This window comes from Nannobrachium achirus, assembly GCF_963921795.1.
Source record: "Nannobrachium achirus genome assembly, chromosome: 14".
Taxonomy (NCBI): domain Eukaryota; kingdom Metazoa; phylum Chordata; class Actinopteri; order Myctophiformes; family Myctophidae; genus Nannobrachium; species Nannobrachium achirus.
In genome coordinates this window covers 3863034-3885085 of record NC_137821.1, presented here as the reverse complement: position 1 = coordinate 3885085, position 22052 = coordinate 3863034, and the positions used below count along the sequence as shown (strand labels likewise).

At 40.3% G+C, this 22052-nt stretch overlaps 2 protein-coding genes across 2 annotated transcripts; both read left to right on the top strand.

The window, feature by feature from the left end:
* Positions 1 to 215: 215 nt before the first annotated feature.
* Positions 216 to 5793, top strand: LOC308298671 (zinc-binding protein A33-like; the record flags this gene model as incomplete). Its single annotated transcript, XM_080742313.1, has 2 exons — positions 216 to 291; positions 4322 to 5793. 2 exons carry the CDS (start codon positions 216 to 218, stop codon positions 5791 to 5793), a joined length of 1548 nt encoding a protein of 515 aa, XP_080598439.1.
* A 6652-nt stretch (positions 5794 to 12445) lies between these two features.
* LOC308298670 (zinc-binding protein A33-like) lies at positions 12446 to 21794 on the top strand (the record flags this gene model as incomplete). Its single annotated transcript, XM_080742312.1, has 5 exons — positions 12446 to 12455; positions 15085 to 15142; positions 17323 to 17400; positions 17523 to 17530; positions 20323 to 21794. 5 exons carry the CDS (start codon positions 12446 to 12448, stop codon positions 21792 to 21794), a joined length of 1626 nt encoding a protein of 541 aa, XP_080598438.1.
* Between the last annotated feature and the right edge of the window lie 258 nt (positions 21795 to 22052).

Here is a 22052-nt window from a genome sequence, read left to right as displayed (position 1 = left end):
ACAGACAGATAATAAGGAGAACCTCAGAATGAAAGACAAGTGTATATTGCAATTATTATGAATAAATAATTGAGATTGGTGTCTGATGTGTACTGATAAATAAAGTCTGCACCATGTTTTGGACTTGTTTGAAGGTAATGTTCATTGTGTGTGTTTACAGTGTTTGAAGGTAATGTTCATTGTGTGTGTTTACAGTGTACAGTATACAGGCTAGGATGGATGCTAAAAGGAGGAGAACACAGCAGAATGCAGCAGATGACCAGAACAGCTCCTTGCAGAGTTGGACTCCAGGTATGTCTCTGTGTGCAACCATGACTGTGAGGGCCAACGTTTTAAACATGGGTTAAAATATGCATTCATTGGATCATATGATATATATTACTTTATTGTCAGTTCACAACTGACATTTGTCTTGCCACACAGCAGCCATGTATGCGAAACATATACACATATTTGACACAAAGGAACAAAAACAGGATTACATACGTAAGGATAATACAGACAAGAGCAATGTCCAACACCTAGCCTACTTTGGCCAAACTCCTGATTAAAGGAGTAGTTCACCACCAAAAACATTTTTTTTTATTGATTACTCATGCCTTGGAGACTTGAGTTCAATATTATTTTGTATTTGTCGCATTCCTAAGACAAAACAATTGATTATAGTGAATTTACCCCATTGATTCCGGATGGGGACCCGAATGCATGGCCCTGGGTGGGGAAACCATCAGGGTAAATGTACTTATAATACATTTTTTCTCCAACAAATATTATTGAACTCAAGTCTCCATGGTGTGAGTAATCAATAGAAAAAAGTTACCTACTCGTTTAGGCTTTAAAGTCGACTGATGTCCAAATAGTCGGGGGCGTTAGGGATATTTTGCGCTAATCAGTCTAAAAGTGCCAAATTTTGCACAGATGTAGCTCAAGGCATGCTCTAATGATTTAGCTAGGGCGCCCAAGTCGGCGACCTTCGGTGTCGCCACAGTGGCCAAATCAAGTTGGGCTCCCATTGACTTTCTATACAGAAATACACAGATTTTTTTTTCTGGGTATTTAAGTAGGATCTGAGGGGTCCAACTATGGGTTTGTCATGATGCTGAATCCATTGCAAGCATTTGTTTTGCACAAAAAATATTCCGTGGGCTATCAACATAGAAAACGATGCATGTATGGGTGAGCATTCATGTTAGTTGGAGGCCTTAGGGTTTTTTTTTCTCGTGCTAATCAGTCTAAAAGCACCAAATTTGGGGCGCCCGCTACATACTGGCGTTGCCGGTTCGATTCCCGATCGATTCCCGATCCGGACCTTTGCCACACGTCATTCCCCATCTCTCTCCCAATTTCCGGTCAGTCTACTATCCTATCAAATAAAGGCATAAAAAGCAAAAAAACTAATCTAAAAAAAAAAAAGGGATGTAGCTCAGGTCATGCTCTAATGATTTAGCTAGGGCGCCGGGGTCGCCACAGCCCCAGAAAACACCCACAAAACTCTTAAAAGTGATGACTCATCACTTTTCATCACTAAACCATTGATTGATTGATTGATTGAAGACTTTATTAGAAGTTTGCATTGGAAAAGGTACAGTTTCATGACGGTACAGTTCACTGGTACAAGGTCTACTAAAAGGAGATCCATGAAAAGACTAAGCTTATTTCCACAGGAAACCATTAAACTATCTCATATAACATTGAATGACAGACAAATAGAACACAGTACTATGCAGTAGATATGTAAAGAAAAACCAAAAAGAAAACAGTAAGTCTAAACAAACAGTAAGTATATACCAGTAAGACTCCCTAATCGGGAGATAAGCGACCGTTGGTCGCTTATCTCCTGTCACACTGCTGACATCAGTATGACATCACACCGTACACAAATGACCCTTATATAAGACCGGCATTATCTACCGACAGATTAGTAACAAGATGTCAAAATCGTTGAAGGTTGAATCTCCAGATATGGAGATAACCAACACATCACTCAATATATGGAGATAACCGACGAATCTCACTAAGTCTGACCTCACAAGCCCCATATTTGGACACGAACAACATATAACTCCATATATAGAGACATAGCTGCTGACATCAGTATGACATCACACTGCTGACATCAGTATGACATCACACCGTACACAAATGACCCTGACGGCACACACCAAGCAGTGTGATGTCATACTGATGCGGAGATATGAGCAGGGCAAAGGTGTGACGTGTGACGTGTGACCGACCGACCGACGGACGGCCGGTGGAGGTTTTGATACTAAACTGCGACCTGACGGTCGCAACAAAGAAGGGGCAGGGGAGGGGATCATTTTCTGGGGCCATTTATAGCCCAAAAAATGTTTTTTTGTGCAAAACAAATGCTTGCAATGGATTCAGCATCATGACAAACCCCTAGTTAGACCCCTTACATCCTACTTAAATACCCAGAAAAAAAAGTGTTTTTCTGGGTATTTTCCTCCTGTATTGAAAGTCGATGGGAGCCCAACTTGATTTGGCCACTGTGGCGACCCCGAATGTCGCAGACTTGGGCGCCCTAGCTAGATCATTAGAGCATGCCCTGGGCTACATCTGTGCAAAATTTGGCGCTTTTAGACTAATTAGCACGAAATTACCATGTCATCTCCCTAACGCCCCCGACTAAAAGGACCTATTTAGTCTGACCTTATTGTATGCTGGAACACCGTATCTCCTTCCTGAAGGCAGGGATATTTATTTTAAAAAACATTTACATTTTTGAAAATGTTTAAATTATTTTGAATTATTTGACTTTTAAAACGTGCACCTATACTGGCCTGCGCAAAACGTGTACATCGGCTTGAAAGTGAAACTAAGCACAAAAAGAAAGGAAACTTGACTTCGGTCCATTATATCTCTCCTTTAATAATACAATTTTTATAGTGTTTTGTATAATTTTGTATCGATGATTTGTCACCTTTCCAACGAAATACAGCTTGCTAAGCATTGGGCATTCGAGGCATGAGCTACACAGTCAAACATGTGGGTAGCACTGACCAAAAATTTGCCAAAATGGCCTGTAATACTGTTCTGCTGGCATTCACTCTTGTTTTGGGCTTCAAGTGCTGGCAGTTGTGTGCCAGTCACTGGTGAATGACAGTCACAGATGTGTGCTTAGCACCTGATAGTCTGGGAGCCACAGGCCCAAAAGCTCAAAGAATAGGGTTTTACCTGTGATGTCATGACATACTTTTTATTTTTGTTTTTTCTATTCATTTGGTCATTAAGGTACACAGAATGAGAGGCCTGCTCTGCCGGAAACATTGAAAAAAAAAGTTATGGCCATTTGTATCACTGTCCCATCGACTTCACTATACAGCAAAATAAATCTGCTTTAAGTAGCATGTGAGGGGACAAACTAGGGATTCTTCATGATTCTGAATCCATTGAAAGCATTTGTTTTGCATGAAAAACATTCCTTGGGCTAGATTTCGGCCTCTCAAAACTGACTTTTGATGACTCATCACTTTTCACCGTTTTGTGGGGCTGAAATCTAGCCTAAGGAATGTTTTTCATGCAAAACAAATGCTTGCAATGGATTTAGAATCATGAAGAACCCCTAGTTTGACCCCTCACATACTACTTAAAGCAGATTTATTTTTTGTATTATTTTCCTGTATAGTGACATCGATGGGACATTTTTTTTGCAATGTTTCCGGCAGAGCAGGCCTCTCATTCTGTGTACCTTATTGACCAAATTAATAGAAAAAACAAAAATAAAAAGTATGTTATGACATCACAGGTCCTCTCAAATTTTGGGCCTGTGGCTCCCCGGCTATGAGCATGGGTTCTAGTTTGTTCAAGCAGCAACACTGGTGGAAAGATTTCACGTTTGTCCCTTAAAGGGGAAGACCACCCATTTTCAATATTGAAATATGTCATTAATATACCTTAGAGGAGTTGTGTGGAAATAGAAAAAAAAAGTTCCCCCCCTTCTGTGTTGCCTAGAACTGGAGGATTGATTTTGGGGTTTGTATTGTAAAGTACAATGTGTGATGTCATCAAGTTGTAATTTACAATACAAACCCCAAAGTCAATCCTCCAGTTCTAGGCAACACAGAAGGGGGGGAACTTTTTTTCTATTTCCACACAACTCCTCTAAGGTATATTAATGGCATAGTTCAATATTGAAAATGGGTGGTCTTCCCCTTTAATAAAAAAATATATAAATTGGTATTATTAAAGGGGAGGTTCAATGGACCAAAGTCAAGTTTCCTTTCTTTTTGTGCTTAGTTTTATTACAGTAGTAATGCAATGGGGGAAAGTTTAATAAACAATGTTCCTTCTTCTCTTCCAGGGATCAACATGGAGGCTACAAAAATCATCACACAGAACAAGACAACACTTCAACTTATTCTAATGCCAAACATTCACTTTGTCAGTGGGTGTGTTTTTGAAAAAGAGCTAGTGACGAGCCGTGAGTACACCGACCTGAAAAGCATCTCTCCTCCATCCAAGGCAGCCTCTGACCTTGTGGACAAAATGATCTTCAAGGGTGAAACAACGTGCGTCTCGTTCCTGCGTCTGCTACAAGACACAAGACTAACAGACGAGTTTCCTGCTCTGAAGACAATGCCATGGTACAACCCTCCATCCACACAGTCATCTGAGGAGGAAGTCAAGGTGTTGAGTTGTGAACATCCAGAGAAGGATAAAGGTTTCTGTGAGGAGGAACAGAGAGCTGTGTGTCGTATCTGTGACTCCTCTCACCACCCTGGTCACAAGCTGCTTCCTATAGAACAAGCAGTCAACAACCTGAAGGACCAACTGAAGTCTGACCTCAGGACTCTAAGGGACAAGAGGACCAAATACAAACACTTTAAAACTAGACACTATAATGATGGTATTCCACACAACAAGAAGCTGGTTTTGGCCGCAGAGAAGCGGATCCGAGCAGAGTTTAAAAAACTCCACCAGATCCTGACAGACGAAGAGGAGGCCAGACTGGCAGCTCTGAGGGAGGAAGAGGAGCAGAAGGAGGAGATCATTCAGATCATCCAGGAGCAGATCTCCTCTCTCTCAGACAGCATCTCTGCTGTAGAACGAGAGCTGCAGAAACACAGCGTGTCATTTCTCAGCAGTTATAAACACACTCAGACCAGCGCCAGAGTCCAGTGTACGCTGTCAGATCCACAGCTGGACTCTGGAGCTCTGATAGACGTGGCCAAACACCTGGGAAACCTGACCTCCACAGTCTGGGAGAAGATGAAGGAGAAGGTCACGTTCACCCCTGTCATTCTGGACCCAAACACAGCACACCCCGGTCTCTGTCTGTCTGAAGACCTGACCAGTGTGAGATGGACAGACACAATGCAGCAGCTTCCTGACAACCCAGAGAGGTTCACTTATGCTGCTGATGTTCTGGGTTCAGAGGGTTACAGTTCAGGAAAACACAGCTGGGAAGTGCTGGTTGGAGACCATCCTGACTGGACTATAGGTGTGGCTAAAGAATCTGTTGACAGGAAGGGAGAGAACTATGCCACACCAGAATATGGATTCTGGTGTTTAAGGCAGAAGGATGGTGTCTATGATAATGGGTATAGTGAAACCATCCCACTGCAGAGGAACCCTGAGAGGATCAGAGTCCAGCTGGACTATGACAGGGGGGAGGTGTCCTTCTACGACCCCGAAGACATGACTCACATCTACACTCATAAAGACACTTTCACTGAAAAACTCTACCCATTTTTCTCTATTGGAATGGCTGGTGATGCTGAAACCACTGATATCCAAATCTGTCCAGTAGAGACGTGTCTCTCTGGGATGTAATCGGGCACACTGAGGTCAGGGGGTCAGATGGAAACAACAAGGGCACCCAAACAAACACAACAACAACAACAACAGCGGTACATTATTGCAGTCTGATGTGAAATCAATCAACAACATGCATCTTCTCCCAGCAGACATTTTGACAGGTGAACCCAGCTGAAGTTAAAGGAGCACTCCAGACATTTTCAACCCTCTCTTCATACAGTCTGTCCTCATTCATTATATGATGAGATGACTCAGCAACTGTCCATGCTGACATGCACGTAGGGACACACCTGTGTGTGTGTGTGTGTGTGTGTGTGTGTGTGTGTGTGTGTGTGTGTGTGTGTGTGTGTGTGTGTGTGTGTGTGTGTGTGTGTGTGTGTGTTGCTGTTGAACCCTGATACGTGTGGACTAATCATCAAACTCTCTTTGATTTGACATGGAAGAATGTTTATTTTATACTGTTATATTGTTGTTGTCGGGCACAAACCTCATGTCTCCATATTTACACCTTTAACATTGTTTAATTAATGCTCTACCTCCTCACATGCTGCACTGGAACACAAGAGTAGCAGAAATAGTGGATCTACAAGCTCACAATGTGTCGCATCGCGGCGCATTGTGAGCTTGTAGATCTGCTATTTCTGAAAAGGGGTTTGGAGTTAAAGTTGAATTGGTTAAGTGTATCAAACTTGAATCAATCAAAAGTATTAACCAGATCTCCACTAGACTAATTAATTAACAACCACATTGGATCCATTTGAAGCCTTTATTTTTCCCTTCTCCTGAAAAGCAACGGTTTTGGACATACAAGGTTTCCACCTGACACTGATGATGTGTTCTATCACTGTATAAGATATTAATGTCCTCCATCATTCTATATGTACTGTAGACCAGGGGTCCTCAACGTTTTTTCAGGCCAAGGACCCCTAAGCTGAGAGAGAGATGAAGCAGGGACCCCCCACCATATGCTGTATACTAGTGTATAATATTGTTTTGCTGATTAAACTTTGACATAGATTTCATGGATAGTTTCATATAGACTTGTTTGACAGCACAGTCACGTTGTATTCGTGTTAAGGAGTATTTTCAGACATCTAACCACATAAACCGTCAATACTTGGTAAACCTTAACTGTTTACTTAATCTGCTCTCGTTTTCCCCTCTACACCAAACCTCTTTGCCGAAAATAGACGATCTACAAGCTCACAACGCCTCGCAACGCGAGGCGTTGTGAGCTTGTAGATCTGCTATTTTTGTCTAAAGTTATCCTCGGAATAGGGACGCTAGGGTTAATGTAAAAAAAGAAAGAAAAAAGGTTCCAATCACACCAAAGATTTGGCGGCCCCCCTGTAGTAACTCTCAGGACCCCCTAGGGGTCCCGGACACCCTGTTGAAGACCCCTGCTGTAGATCAATGATATGTTATGACTGTAAGATATGAATGTTTATCATTATTATATACTGTAGATCAATGATCAGCTTTGTGTTTATGATTGAAATATTGATCTGGAATGGAACTCGTTGTGTAAGGATTGTTGGTGAGGATGTTGAATACTTGAACAGCCTTAAATGACACAAATTATGATTTAATGTTGATGTTTTTACATACAGTACATGCCTTACAACCTATAAACATTTAATGTGTATTTGTACAAACATACCTGACAACCAAGATGACACACATAATGATGTTATAGTTACCATGGCCCTCCCACAAGCCTTAAAGGAGAGCAAATCCCCAGCCTCCTTCAAAATTGGTATGAAAAGTCACCTTCAGGCGGCTGCTACATGTGACTTGTAAATAGACTAAGTCCCCATGCCCCCCACCCCTTTTTTCTGCCTTTGTATTTGATGTTATGCTTTTTTCTGCTTTTAAAATTGATATTATCCTAGATGAAGTATATGTTCTATCCGTCTGTCTTTCAATGTTATATGACATACTTAAAGGGTGGTTCCTGTGGAAATAAGCCTCGACTTTCTAGGATCTCCTTTTAGTTGACCTGTGATGTGTACCAGTGATTTGTACTGTCATGAAACTGTATTTCTTTCTATTGCAAACTTCTAATACATTCTTCAATGAATCAATCAATCAATCAATCAATCAATGGTAACATGCTATTGATGTATAATTGTATCATAATTGTTTTCATTTGAACACTGGGAGAATACAGTGTGGACATTTGATTTCATGTTTTATTATTTTATTAAACATTTAATGATTTCCACATGTTTCTGTTCTGCTGTGCTGTCAGTGTGAGGTCATAGATCATATTTAGTACAGTTTAGTTTGTGTATCATTTATAATATAATTTAATTTAATTTATAATATAATTTAATTTAATTTATAATATAATTTAATTTAATTTATAATATAATTTAATTTAATTTATAATATCATTTAATTTAATTTCACTGGCTAGACCTTTGACCCAGTGACAGAACCTATAAGAAAGAGTACATTTACTCAAGTACTTTACTTAAAAGAGTAGTACTGCTAGTAGTATGGAAATTGTACTGATAGGGAGCGGAAATTGCTTCAGAGGGTGGTCAAAAGTGCCCAGTGTATTGTAGGCTCGTCACTACCATCTATTGAGTCTATACACAAGCAACGCTGCCGGTCTAAGGCCCTAAGCATCATAAAGGATGTCTCTCACCCCAACAACAGATAGTCGGGGATCCACATGCCCAAAAGCTCAAGGAATAGGGTTGAACCTGTGATGTTCTGCCGCACTTTTTATTTCTGTTTTATCATCACTGTGATGACTGTAAAAAGTGATGACTCATCACTTTTCACACTTTTGTTGGTTCATTTTCTAGCCCAAGGAATATCTTTTGTGCAAAACAAATGCTTGCAATGGATTCAGAATCATGAAAGCCCTCCAGTTTGACCCCTCACATGCTACTTAAAGCAGATTTTTTCTTTTTTATAATATATATCCATTCCTGTGTAGTGGAGTCAATGGGACAGTGAATATACAAATGGCCATAACCTTTTTTTCACGATGTTTCCGGCAGAGCAGGCCTCTCATTCTGTGGACCTTAATGACCAAACGAATAGATAAAACAGAAATAAAAAGTATGGCAGAACATCACAGGTCCTCTCCCATTTTGAGGGACTGGATCCCCGGCTAAGACTATTTCACCCCTCCCGTTCACAGAGGCGAAAGGGCTACACATGTCTCAAGACATTAACAGCCAGATCCAGAAAAAGCTTCTTTCCCTCAGTTATCATTCTGTTGAACTCTTAATCCCTCCCTCCATTCCCAGGACAAATGAACCCACATACTGACTTTTTAAGACTGTATTTTTATTGGTACATGTCATGTGCTGCTACTTTTTCACTGCATTGGATTGATGCCATCAAATTAATTTCGTTGTACACTTGTGTTCAATGACAAAATAAAATTCAATCCATCCTTCCATACTTAAAAATGACTTTCTTTCTATTGATTACTCACGCCATGGAGAATTGAATGCATGGATATGTTTTGGTATCTGTCACATAAGACAAAAAATCGATTATAGTACATTTACCCCCATCGATTCCGGATGATATCTGGAATCAATTGGGGCAAATTTACTACATATGTTTTTGTCTTAGGAATGCAAAAAAATATTATTGAACTCAAGTCTCCATGGCGTGAGTAATCAATAGAAGAAAAATAAAAGTCATTTTGGGGTGAACTACTCCTTTAAACATTAATACTTCAACTCCACTACATCTCAGAGGTACAGTAAATAGTGTACTTCTTTTTTTTACTCCACTACAATTATTTTAAAAGTTTAGTCACAAGATATGTAGTTTGTAGAGATAGTTTATTACAAACCTAAAGCCCTATTTTATAATGTGGTTATTGTCACATTGTGAGCTTGTAAATAGATGGTCAGTTTTGTAAAAGGTCTGAAAGTACTTTTAGTTTTGGTGCTTCATCTACATTGGCGTTTACAAAGGAGCACACAAGTTCGTTTTACAAGAAGGCAGGCGAAAACGTGTTTTAACCAAAGTACAAAAACAGCGTTTAATTTAACTTAAGCAGATTATTTCAACAGCATCATGGCACTTAGTCATCATCATATCATATAATAATGAAACTGGAATATAGTGAAAGGGGGAACGGTGTAATTGATGAGTAAACAATAACTAATATCTATGGGCCGGTGCAAAAGGCAGGGGAAGGAGGGACAGGTCGACCGACCCAGGGAAGTGGCCTTATCAAAGTAAACCAAAAGGGCAAATCAAACACGGCAAAAATGGGGGATTACCACAACCCTGGGCAGCCGTCCCTGTCCCAAACGTAGGGCCCCAGCACCATGGCCTGGAATAGAAACACAGTGTTACAAAGACTTGATTGATTGATTGATTGATTGAAGACTTTATTGTCAGTTTGCATAGGAAAAGGTACAGTTTCATGACGGTACAGTTCACTGCTACAAGGTCTACTAAAAGGAGATCCTAGAAAAGACTAAGCAATGCCATTTAAGTATCTAATATAACACTGAATGACAGACGGATAGAAGATATAGTCAGGAAAAAAGGGGAAACGATTTAAAAATAAAATAATAAAAACAGAGTAGGTTAAATACAAAGAGGGGTCAGGGGAGGGTAGGGCTGGGCTATGTTTGGTTTTACCAGTTGCGAATGGCTGCTGCCTGCAAGTGGATGTCAAAGGATGCTAGGCCTTTAAGGCCTTTGGTAAGGTGTTCCACATTGTTGTGGTATAGCAGAAGAACAAGTTTGACCCTTTCTTTGAGGTGATCTGTGGCACTGCCTCTGGTGCTGTAATTGTGGACATCCTTAACCTTTATAAAGTATTTTGCCAGGTACATGGGTATCTTAGTGGTGTAGTGTATCTTGTACACCAGTATTTAGTCAGGTACATGGGTATCTTAGTGGTGTAGTTTATCTTGTACACCAGTATTTAGTCAGGTACATGGGTATCTTAGTGGTGTAGTGTATCTTGTACACCAGTATTTAGTCAGGTACATGGGTATCTTAGTGGTGTAGTGTATCTTGTAGACCAGTATTTAGTCAGGTACATGGGTATCTTAGTGGTGTAGTTTATCTTGTACACCAGTATTTAGTCAGGTACATGGGTATCTTAGTGGTGTAGTGTATCTTGTACACCAGTATTTAGTCAGGTACATGGGTATCTTAGTGGTGTAGTGTATCTTGTAGACCAGTATTTAGTCAGGTAGGCCTAGGGTATCTTAGTGGTGTAGTGTATCTTGTACACCAGGGCGGGGTTGCACCAGCAGTTACTAAGTTATAACGTAGCCTAGTTGTAACGTAAATGGCTTCTAAGTCAAGACTTACGCATTACTAAAATGTCAGGTGTTGCACCACACAAATTTGTTCTTACGTATCTCTAAGTAACAACTAAATATTTACACCACCCCTTGGGCAGCACTAAGTCTTTACTAAGTAACCTATCTATGGGAGTAGAGCAACTACACTACTAAACGTGGCAGACAGCATTATTTCAAAACGATACAAGCTTTGTTTCCTTTAATACTAGAAACAGTTCGTTTTCATTGGATTCGGGAGCTATGACGTCATTTTATGCGACTATACATTACTTTAGGAACAGTCTACGCATTACTAGTTACGTTATGCCTTAAGCAGTCGTGGTGCAACACCTGTTAGTAACTCACTTAGTTACAAACTAACTAGTAGTTACTAAGCCTCTAGTAAGGACTTTACTCCCTAACTTAGGGCAGAACTTACGCTCTGGTGGTGCAACTGGCCCCAGGCCCATTGCAAGTTGCTGTACTCTGTCATCTACTCTGAGCCACCCCACTCTTAACTGGTGAGTAGCGGTGAGGTGAGCCTGATAGTCCGAGTCTGACTCAGTGGAATATGGACAGTTCTATTTAAGAGAATGCTGTCTGCTTGATGGCCTTGTGCCAGATCGATGTGCCATGAATAAATCAAACTCAAACTACATCAAACAAACCCAAAACAATAAAGCAATAAACAAGAAAGCAACATAACGAAACATAAATGGTGGCCGTAAGCCGGAGGCCATGAACCGCTGGTGAGGGCGGCTGTATGTACAGTATGGAACCACACGAGCGCTGTGTCCTCTCTCTGACCGGAGGCAAAATAGGAATGGAGGAAGAGTTGTTGATTTTTCTTAATGACTGGTCACCTCATGGACAGCAAAGCAGCAGTGCCACTGGCCCTGAAACAGGCAACAAGTGGCCATATCAGTTTACAAGTTACACTAAATTAAAGTTCACAGAACAAGGAATGGAGAGATGCACAACTTACCACTTTATCCACTTTACTTTTATGTCCGTCCGCGCCGCAGCCCCCGGGAGGAAGTTAGTAAACTGGAAATATAATGGAAACACCAAACCAACACGTATAGCGGAGAGGGAATACTGCCAACATACCTAATGTGCGTGGCGACAGATCACTGCACAACAGAGCAGGAAGCTCCCGAAAAAGCGTTTGTAGCATCAAAGCTAAAAAGACAACACACGGTCACCTGGCAAAGACAAGTAGGCTTACACTACGCAGCATATTCTGGCCATTGCTTAAGCAGCAAGACGGAGACAACATACCAGCACTGAGCAAGACGGAAGCACTGCTGTGCTGCCCCACGGCCAGCGTTGCTTTTAGAGGACACAGCTAGTGTTTGCAGGATACACACGACACGACAAGCATGGCAGCAGGTGAGCAGAGACAGATGGCTGACTCTGAGAGGAGTTGTGAGGCCTATACTGGTAGCAATCAGCCCACTGATGAGTGGGCGGAGGGTGGACCGTGGGAATGAACACCCGCTACACTGGTCAGGGGATATCTTTAAAAGTCCTGGAATAAATTCCTTACCAAAGAATTTCTTCACCAATGTGTTTGTAAAGTAAAGGTGTCTAGTAACACATCTCACAAAGACTGAGATTCAGTTTCCCTTGGAGAATCTGTTACAGCTGCTGAAAGTTGGGGTCCCATTAAATTAACTATACAGGATTAAACACACCAAAATAAATATGCTTTAAGTAGCATGTGAGGGATCAAACTAGGGGTTTTTAATGATTCTGAATCCATTGCATGTATTTGTTTTGCGCTAAAAATATTCCTTGGTTTAAAGGCGGCTCCCACAAAACTGTGAAAAGTGATGGCTCATTACTAAACCATTATTTTGATGTGTTTTATCCTGTATGTATAGTTAAGTTAATAGAACCCCAACTTTCAGCAGCTGTCAAGGATTCTCCAGGGAAACTGAATTTCAGTCATTGTGAGGTGTGTTACTAGACACCTTTACAAACACATTTTGTGACGGAAGGTTTTGGTAAGGAATTTATTCCAGGATTTGACAATATTTCTGAAGATATCCCCTGACTACACTAGCTCTCACTACAAACACTCCTTATGGAGATCTCTCTCTGGTTAAGTGACGCTCTGACAGGCGCTGACTAAAACTTCTCTATCCTTACGAGGGCTCAACTTTAGTCAAAATAAACTAAACTACTTCGCTCACCTACAGTAATAGTCAGGAAATGTAATAAAAACCTGGGAATTTCACCAATGTATTGGTAAAGGTGTCTAACATATCTAACAAAGATTGAAATTCAACATCCCTAGGAGAATCTTTTTTTTTTTTTTTAAGACTTTATTTTTCAATTTTCAAAATTTTCAACATCAACATCACATACAAACAACCCCTTCCACCCACCCGCCCCACCCCCCCTAGGCTATCCCTAGGAGAATCTTTGACAGCTAGGGTAATTCTGGATCTCATTCACTTACTGTACACTGTACTATAAGGGAAAAAATGACTCCCAAAAAAATGCTTTAAGTGGGATGTGAGGGGTCTAAGTAGGTGTTTTTTAATTATTCTGAATCCATTGCAAGCATTTCTTTTGCACGAAAAACATTCATTGGGCTAAAAACAGCCCATAAAAATTATGGTTTAGTGATGAGTCATCACTTTTCACAGTGGTATGGGGGTCCATTTTTAGCCCAAGGAATGTTTTTTGTGCAAAACAAATGCTTTTAATGGATTCAGAATAATTAAAAACACCTAGTTAGACCCCTCACATCCCACTTAAAGCATTTTCTTGGGAGTGATTTTTTCTGTTATAGTACAGAGTATAGTAAGTGAATGAGACCCAGAATTACCCTAGCTGTCAAAGATTTTCCTAGGGATGTTGAATTTCAATCTTTGTTAGATATGTTACAAGACACCGTTACCAACACATTGGTGAAGAAATTGTTTGGTAAGGAATTTATTCCCAGATTTGACAGGTATTCTGATAATCTTCCCTGACTATAACCAAAGGTAGTTTTGCGTTGTTGGGAAACCTCTCAGAGCTTGTAGCCAATGATCTGAGCTGTTCAGTTATTCATACCCATGAGCGTGAGAATCTCAGTGGTCATATTAGTATTATTCATTATTGATTGTTGCCTAAATTCATTTGCCCCCACTCTAAAAAAAGATAGCATGAGGCCGATTGTTGCAAAACACATTTTTGGACACTGCTCCTACACATTTTACCCTAAAATCACGCAAAACGGTACACACTTTCTCTACACTCATGTCATCAACATGGATCTGTCCTATTTAGCGCCACCTTCAAGCTGATTTTTTTAAAACAGATTTTTGGACACTGCTCCTACAGATTTTGCCCAAAAATCACACAAATTGCTACAGAGTATATATGTGTACACTCATCTCATCAACATGGATCTGTCCCATATAGCGCCAAGACAAAATGTGATATGGTGTGTCATTCTGATATTGTAATGAACTTTTGGTAAACAATTGAAACTTTTGTTTTGTGTCCAATACATACTGCCAGGATAATTTAGATCTGTGGCTTCTCTTTGATCCCAAATAAAGATATGAATGGTGTCTAAAACATTTAAAACCGTTGAACTTTGAACCTGTCCAGAGCAATCTAACTTTTATAGTTTTCTAATCATACTATTAAATATTAACCAACATCACCCTATTCACAATCACTTGTGTAACTCCTCCAAGTGTTGTTTATAATTTATGCTATTCCTTTTTTATTTTATTTCCGGCTAAGTTCAACTACTTTAATTACATAAAGGAATTTAAAAGAAGCATTGTAAAACACTGTAAGGTATAATTTATCTTTCTCAGGGGTCCATTAATGTAATAACTGGATGGGGAGGGAACTACAAATATTGAACCTATGAACCTATAAAGTTTGTCACGTGTGATACTGTATGCTGATGATCTACCAGTACTTACTTTACTCTAGTAATCATCTACTCATGTACAGTATGAGTCACAAGTCCTGTGTCTCCATTACAGGGTGTTGTTTTTCTCTACAGAACGACACTTAGAGAGCATTATCATCATCATCAGAGAGTTGGAGTTTAAGGTGAATTGGTGAGTGTTGATGTTTAAACATTCTTAACATTCCAAAGGAAATGGTTGTGAAAATATCATCGTTTACTTTTTAAACGTTTCCTGAGCGGTCATGTGTCTTCATTAGGTTTAACACTCCTGCTTGCTTTACGTGTCTGAAACTATTCTCATTGTTTGGTAATACTAGTCCTAGTATATTAATAATAAAATTATCATTATTTTTTATTTGGTAACTCTTTTAAGTTACCAAATAAAATAGTATTTTTTTAAAGCTATACTGTGTAAGTTGCTCAACTAGTGGTCAGTAGCTCTATAGCAAACCGCGGTCGTGTCCGCGTCCTTCGGCCGTTTTTCGCCGCGGACCGGGCCTCACACCCCCGCGTCTGCCTCCACCTCGCCGAGATCTATCTTTAGAGGGGTCCCTGGTTCCTGTGCGTTCAGGCATTCCGGAGAAACGGACACCTTCACCCATGCTTCACCCGAGTATAGACACACGGGCGCCTACAAATATGGCCGCCCTATTGTGATAGCGACCCCACTTCAAGATGTGCTGTGATTGGCCGGCAGTGTATAACCCTCGCTGTGATTGGCAGGTAGTGTATGATGACGTAATTTTTCCGCGAAAACCGGGGCCCGGTCAGGATCATAGAAAACATATAAAGAGAAGGCTTTAGAAACTGAAAATAACGGAGTGGGTGTTCTAAAACTTTAGCAATTTAACAGTTAGGACAATTTTAAGATTTGTTTTATAAAAAAAGTTACATGGTATAACTTTAAGTCTTAACACAAGAATGAATGGTGAAAATAGCCCATCTACAATCTCACCATGCGTCATGATGCGACACGTGAGCTGTCAAGGATTCTCCTAGGGAAACTGAATTTCAGTCTTTGTGAGGTGTGTTACTAGACATCTTTACAAACACATTTGTGACGGAAGGTTTTGGTAGGATTTGACAATATTTCTGAAGATATCTCCTGACTACACTAGCTCTCACTACAAACACTCCTTATGGAAATCTCTCTCTGGTTAAGTGACGCTCTGACAGGCGCTGACTAAAATGTCTCTATCCTTACGAGGGCTCAACTTCAGTCAAAATAAACTAAACTAAACTTCACTACTCACTAAACCAAAGGTAGTTTTGCGTTGTTAGGAAACCTCTCAGAGCCTGTAGCCAATGATCTGAGCTGTGTTATTCATACCCATGAGCGTGAGAATCTCCGTGGTCATATTAGTTCTATTCATTATTGATTTTGTTGCCTAAATTCATTTTGCACACACACTCCTTGCCTGCCAAACCACAACCTCCACCCAATTCTCACGTGGCCCTCTTCTAGCGCCACCAATAGGCCGATTCCTGCAAAACACATTTTTGGACACTGCTCCTACAAATTTTACCCTAAAATCACGCAAATCTGTACACACTTTCTCTACACTCATGTCATCAACATGGATCTGTCCCGTTTAGCGCCACCTTCAAGCTGATTTTTTTAAAACAGATTCTTGGACACTGCTCCTACAGATTTTGCCCTAAAATCACGCAAATCGGTACACAATATGTCTACACTCATCTCATCAACATGGATCTGTCCCATATAGCGCCAAACATTTTGTAAAGACAAAATGTGATATGGTGTGTCATTCTGATATTGTAATGAACTTTTGGTAAATAATTGAAACTTTTGTTTTGTGTCCAATCCATACTGCCAGGATGATTTAGATCTGTGACTTCTCTTTGATCCCAAATAAAGATATGAATGGTGTCTAAAACATTTAAAACCGTTGAACTTTGAACCTGTCCAGAGCAATCTAAGTTTTATAGTTTTCTAATCATACTATTAAATATTAACCAACATCACCCTATTCACAATCACTTGTGTAACTCCTTCAAATGTTGTTTATAATTTATGCTATTCCTTTTCATTTTCTTTCCAGCTAGGTTTAGCTACTTTAATTACATAAAGGAATGTAAAAGACGCATTGCAAATCATTGTAAGGTATAATTTCTCTTTCTCTGGGGTCCATTAATGTAATAACTGGATGGGGAGTGAACTACAAATATTGAACCTATGAACCTATAAAGTTTGTCACGTGTGATAATGTATGCTGATACCAGTACTTAATGTAATCTAGTAATCATCTACTCATGTATGATTTTAGAAGCTGAAGGTCAGTCTTGACACATCCTATGTCTCCATTACAGGGTGTTGTTTTTCTCTACAGAACGACACTTAGAGAGCATTATCATCATCATCAGAGAGTTGGAGTTTAAGGTGAATTGGTGAGTGTTGATGTTTAAACCTTCTTTACATTCCAAAGGAAATGGTTGTGAAAATCTCATCAATACTTTTTAAATGTTTCCTAGGTATCTACTGTCTAGTCTAGTGTTCACACGTCTCACAGCTTCCGTCGTAAGAGTCTGAAATATTTCTCATTGTTTGATTCTACGAGGGAATTCAATATATCACCGTTGTCAGGCACGAGCTCCTATCTCCTCATTTAAACTTTGTATTTTCTTTATTTTCTTTAAATAAATCAGTGCTAGACTTCTGTCTGTGCTAATTACAAATATTGAACCAATGAAAACCACTGTATTAAAAAGCACTTCTGACTAAACCTCCTAACTCCATTGAACATTGGATACTGTATGTCCACATTATGGTAAAAAAGAAAATAATAATTCCACTTGAGCTGGATTTAAAGTGGTGATAATATAAGAACACATTCAAGTATCTGACAATAGCAACTTGAACTAGAAAATATTGTTCCTTCGAAACAATTGTGGGCTCGCTTCAAGCCAGAAAACAATGGCTATAAAAGGACAAAATGTGAAGATCGCAAGCAGTGCTCTCTTTGACGTTACTGACGCAATCGGACGCTGCATGCATGATTTGAGGAGTTTTGTTCAAAAAATGTGTTATGCAAAAGTTGACCCGCTGGTGGCGCTATAACAGGCCAATGTGAGAAGGGTGGCATCTGTTCCTTGACCTATTGGGAATGTGCTTGCAAGATTTCACGCACATTGCAGGCTGTGTTCATGATTTGAGGTGTTTTTGGCTTTGGCAACTTTATCGCTGCTTGCAGCTATATTTATTATTATTTTTTTTTGTGTGCACTTCATAGGCATGTTAGATAAAGGTCCTTAGATTGCGTGTAGAATGTTTCCTGCAAATTGCTAAAAAGAAATCCTAGAATAAAAACGGGTTTAAGCGTTCACAAATGCTCAAAATGATATAGCGCCCCCCCTTTGGCCAATTGGGGTAAGATTGGTTTTAGTGATATTTGGACTAACACTCTACATCTTTGCCAAATGCCATGAACATGTTACTTTGCATGTATGATTTAGAGGCAGAAGAATAATTTGCATAAAACTGCAATATTAATTGAATTATTAAAAAAAGCATGTTTCAATTTTAAAGAAATCCGATCTGACAGATCTTTAGATATTGGTCCAAAGTTCACGTAAAAAAAGTTTTGTGCATGTGACGCGAAAGTTCCAGAATAAAAGCAGGTTTACGCGTTTTACAAACTGCTCAAAATGGCAGAAAATCGAAGGGCGGAGCTTACTTAACAACGACACAGATGTCTTCCGCTTGAGTCAAAGCACACGTGTAACAAGTTGCATGTCTTCAAACGAAACGAGTCATGACTTATGCCCGTTTGAAGTTTGAATTTTCAAACGCTTCGTATAGCGCCCCCCTTTGGCCGATTGGAATAAAATTGGTTTCAGTGATACTTTGACTAACCCTCTACATCTTTGCCAAATGCCATGAACGTGTAACTTTGCATGTATGATTTAGAGGCCGAAGAATAATTTGCATTAAAAAAATATATTTCACTTTAAAAGAAATCTGACCAGACTAGTTTGACCGTATTGGTCCAAAGTTCATGTGAAAAAAGTTTCGTGCGCGTAATACAAAAATCCCAGGAGGAGATAGAGTTTTACTGTTTTTCATATAATTCAAAATTCTGGGGGATCTAAATGTCAGAGGTCAAAAGTCAGAGCGTAAAAGTTGTTCGGCACGAGGAGACGCATACGTGTATACAGGTTTCATGACTGTACGTATAACAGAGCATGAGCTATACCTGTTCAAAGATCGCACTTTCGAAGGCTTCCTACAGTGCCACCATTTGGCCGATTGCTGTAAAAAATAATAGCACACTTCGCCACTGTAAGCTGAACACATTGATGTTTTTATTTTCATTTTCTCACTAAGTATGTAGGAGTAGAAAGGAACCGAAGTTCCCGTCTACTGATTGCCTGATAGATAAATAAATAATGACAATATCTAAAGTGTGCTCGCCTTACAGGCGAGCCCACAATGAGGCAGTAGGCTACTGTGTTGTTCTTTCTTTAATGTTTTTTTTTTCTTCTTCTCAGGACGTTGTGTAAACACAATCCAATAAAAACATTCTAACTTTGAAGCTAAAGAAATAACTGCACTAGAATAAAGACTATCTACTCTGTTAGTTATGAGAGGGCCCGCGAAATCTAGCAACAGGGGCAGCCGAAATCTAGCAACAAGGGCAGCTATGAAAAACATCGACTAAAGCAGGTATGAAGGGGTATGATAAAAGGCAGATTTAATCCTATATGTGTTTTGGTCTAAATGACTCCTTTAAATAACATTGTGGACATAGTTGGCTTCTGCCTGACAGCAGAGATGTTATACTTATCTAAATAAATTCAACATTCAAACATAAAAAGCACATGAGAATAATTATCAAGACAATCTATTATTGTTGCTGTCGGGTGGAAACCTTGTATGTCCAAAGCTGTTAAAAAAGAAGAAGAAAAAAAAAACACAGATCTAGTTCACAAGACGTCGCATCGCAACATGTTGTGAGCTTGGTGGGCTATTTTCACTAGGTGAGTTACTAGTTTAATTTACGCTTGTGTGATTAAGTTCAGCATAAAAGAGATTGGAGATAAAAGGTTCACTTAAAGCCCTAAAAATGTGCGACAAATAGCAAAAATAGCAGATGTGGGGAATCTCTACGTGGCATGTTGTCAGCTTTCGATCTCAGCTACATAATATAAATATTTAAGAAAATGTTTACATTTTTGGGAATGGTTAGAAAGATTTCTAAACCTTTCACCTATCATGTCATGCCCAAAATATGGACTCCATGTTGAAAGTGACTGAAGTATTACTGCAACGGGGGAATAGTTTAATAAACATTGTTCCTTCTTCTCTTCCAGGGATCAACATGGAGGCTACAGACATTATCACACAGAACAAGACAAAACTCCAACACATTCTAATGCCAAACATTCACTTTGCCCGTGAGTGTGTTTTTGAAGAAAGGCTAGTGACGCTCCGTGAGTACAACGACCTGAAAAGCATCTCTCCGCCATCCAAGGCAGCCTCTGAACTTGTGGACAAAATGATCTTCAAGGGTGAAACAACGTGTGTCTCGTTCCTGCGTCTGCTACAAGACACAAAACTAACAGAGGAGTTTCCTGCTCTGAAGACAATGCCATGGTACAACCCTCCATCCACACAGTCATCTGAGGAGGAAGTCAAGGTGTTGAGTTGTGAACATCCAGAGAAGGATAAAGGTTTCTGTGAGGAGGAACAGAGAGCTGTGTGTCGTATCTGTGACTCCTCTCACCACCCTGGTCACAAGCTGCTTCCTATAGAACAAGCAGTCAACAACCTGAAGGACCAACTGAAGTCTGACCTCAGGACTCTAAGGGACAAGAGGACCAAATGCAAACACTTTAAAAATAGACACAATAATGATGTTGTTCAACACAACAAGAAGCAGGTTTTGGCTGCAGAGAAGCAGATCAGATCAGAGTTTAAAAAACTCCACCAGATCCTGACAGACGAAGAGGAGGCCAGACTGGCAGCTCTGAGGGAGGAAGAGGAGCAGAAGGAGGAGATCATTCAGATCATCCAGGAGCAGATCTCCTCTCTCTCAGACAGCATCTCTGCTGTAGAAGAAGAGCTGCAGAAACACAGCGTGTCATTTCTCAGCAGTTATAAACACACTCAGACCAGAGCCAGAGTCCAGTGTACGTTGTCAGATCCACAGCTGGACTCTGGACCTCTGATAGACGCGGCCAAACACCTGGGAAACCTGACCTCCACAGTCTGGGAGAAGATGAAGGAGAAGGTCACGTTCACTCCTGTCATTCTGGACCCAAACACAGCATACCCCGGTCTCTGTCTGTCTGAAGACCTGACCAGTGTGAGATGGACAGACACAATGCAGCAGCTTCCTGACAACCCAGAGAGGTTCACTAATACTGCTGATGTTCTGGGTTCAGAGGGTTACAGTTCAGGAAAACACAGCTGGGAAGTGCTGGTTGGAGACCATCCTTACTGGAATATAGGTGTGGCTAAAGAATCTGTTGACAGGAAGGGAAAGAAATGTGCCGCACCAGAATATGGAATCTGGTGTTTATGGCAGAAGGATGGTCGCTATACTAATGGGTGTAATGAAACCATCCCACTGCAGAGGAACCCTGAGAGGATCAGAGTCCAGCTGGACTATGACAGGGGGGAGGTGTCCTTCTACGACCCTGAAGACATGACTCACATCTACACTCACAAAGACACTTTCACTGACAAACTCTACCCGTTTTTCACTATTGGAAAGGCTGGTGATGCTGAAACCACTGATATCCAAATCTGTCCAGTAGAGACGCGTCTCTCTGGGATGTAATCAGACACAGACTGTTGGGAGGTCAGGGGGTCAGATGGAAACAACAAGGGCACCCAAACAAACACAACAACAACAACAACGGCTGTACATTATCACAGTCTGATGTGAAATCAATCAACAACATGCATCTTCTCCCAGCAGACATTTTGACAGGTGAACCCAGCTGAAGTTAAAGGAGCACTCCAGCCACTTTCAACCCTCTCTTCATACAGTCTGTCCTCATTCATTATATGAGATGAGATGACTCAGCAACTGTCC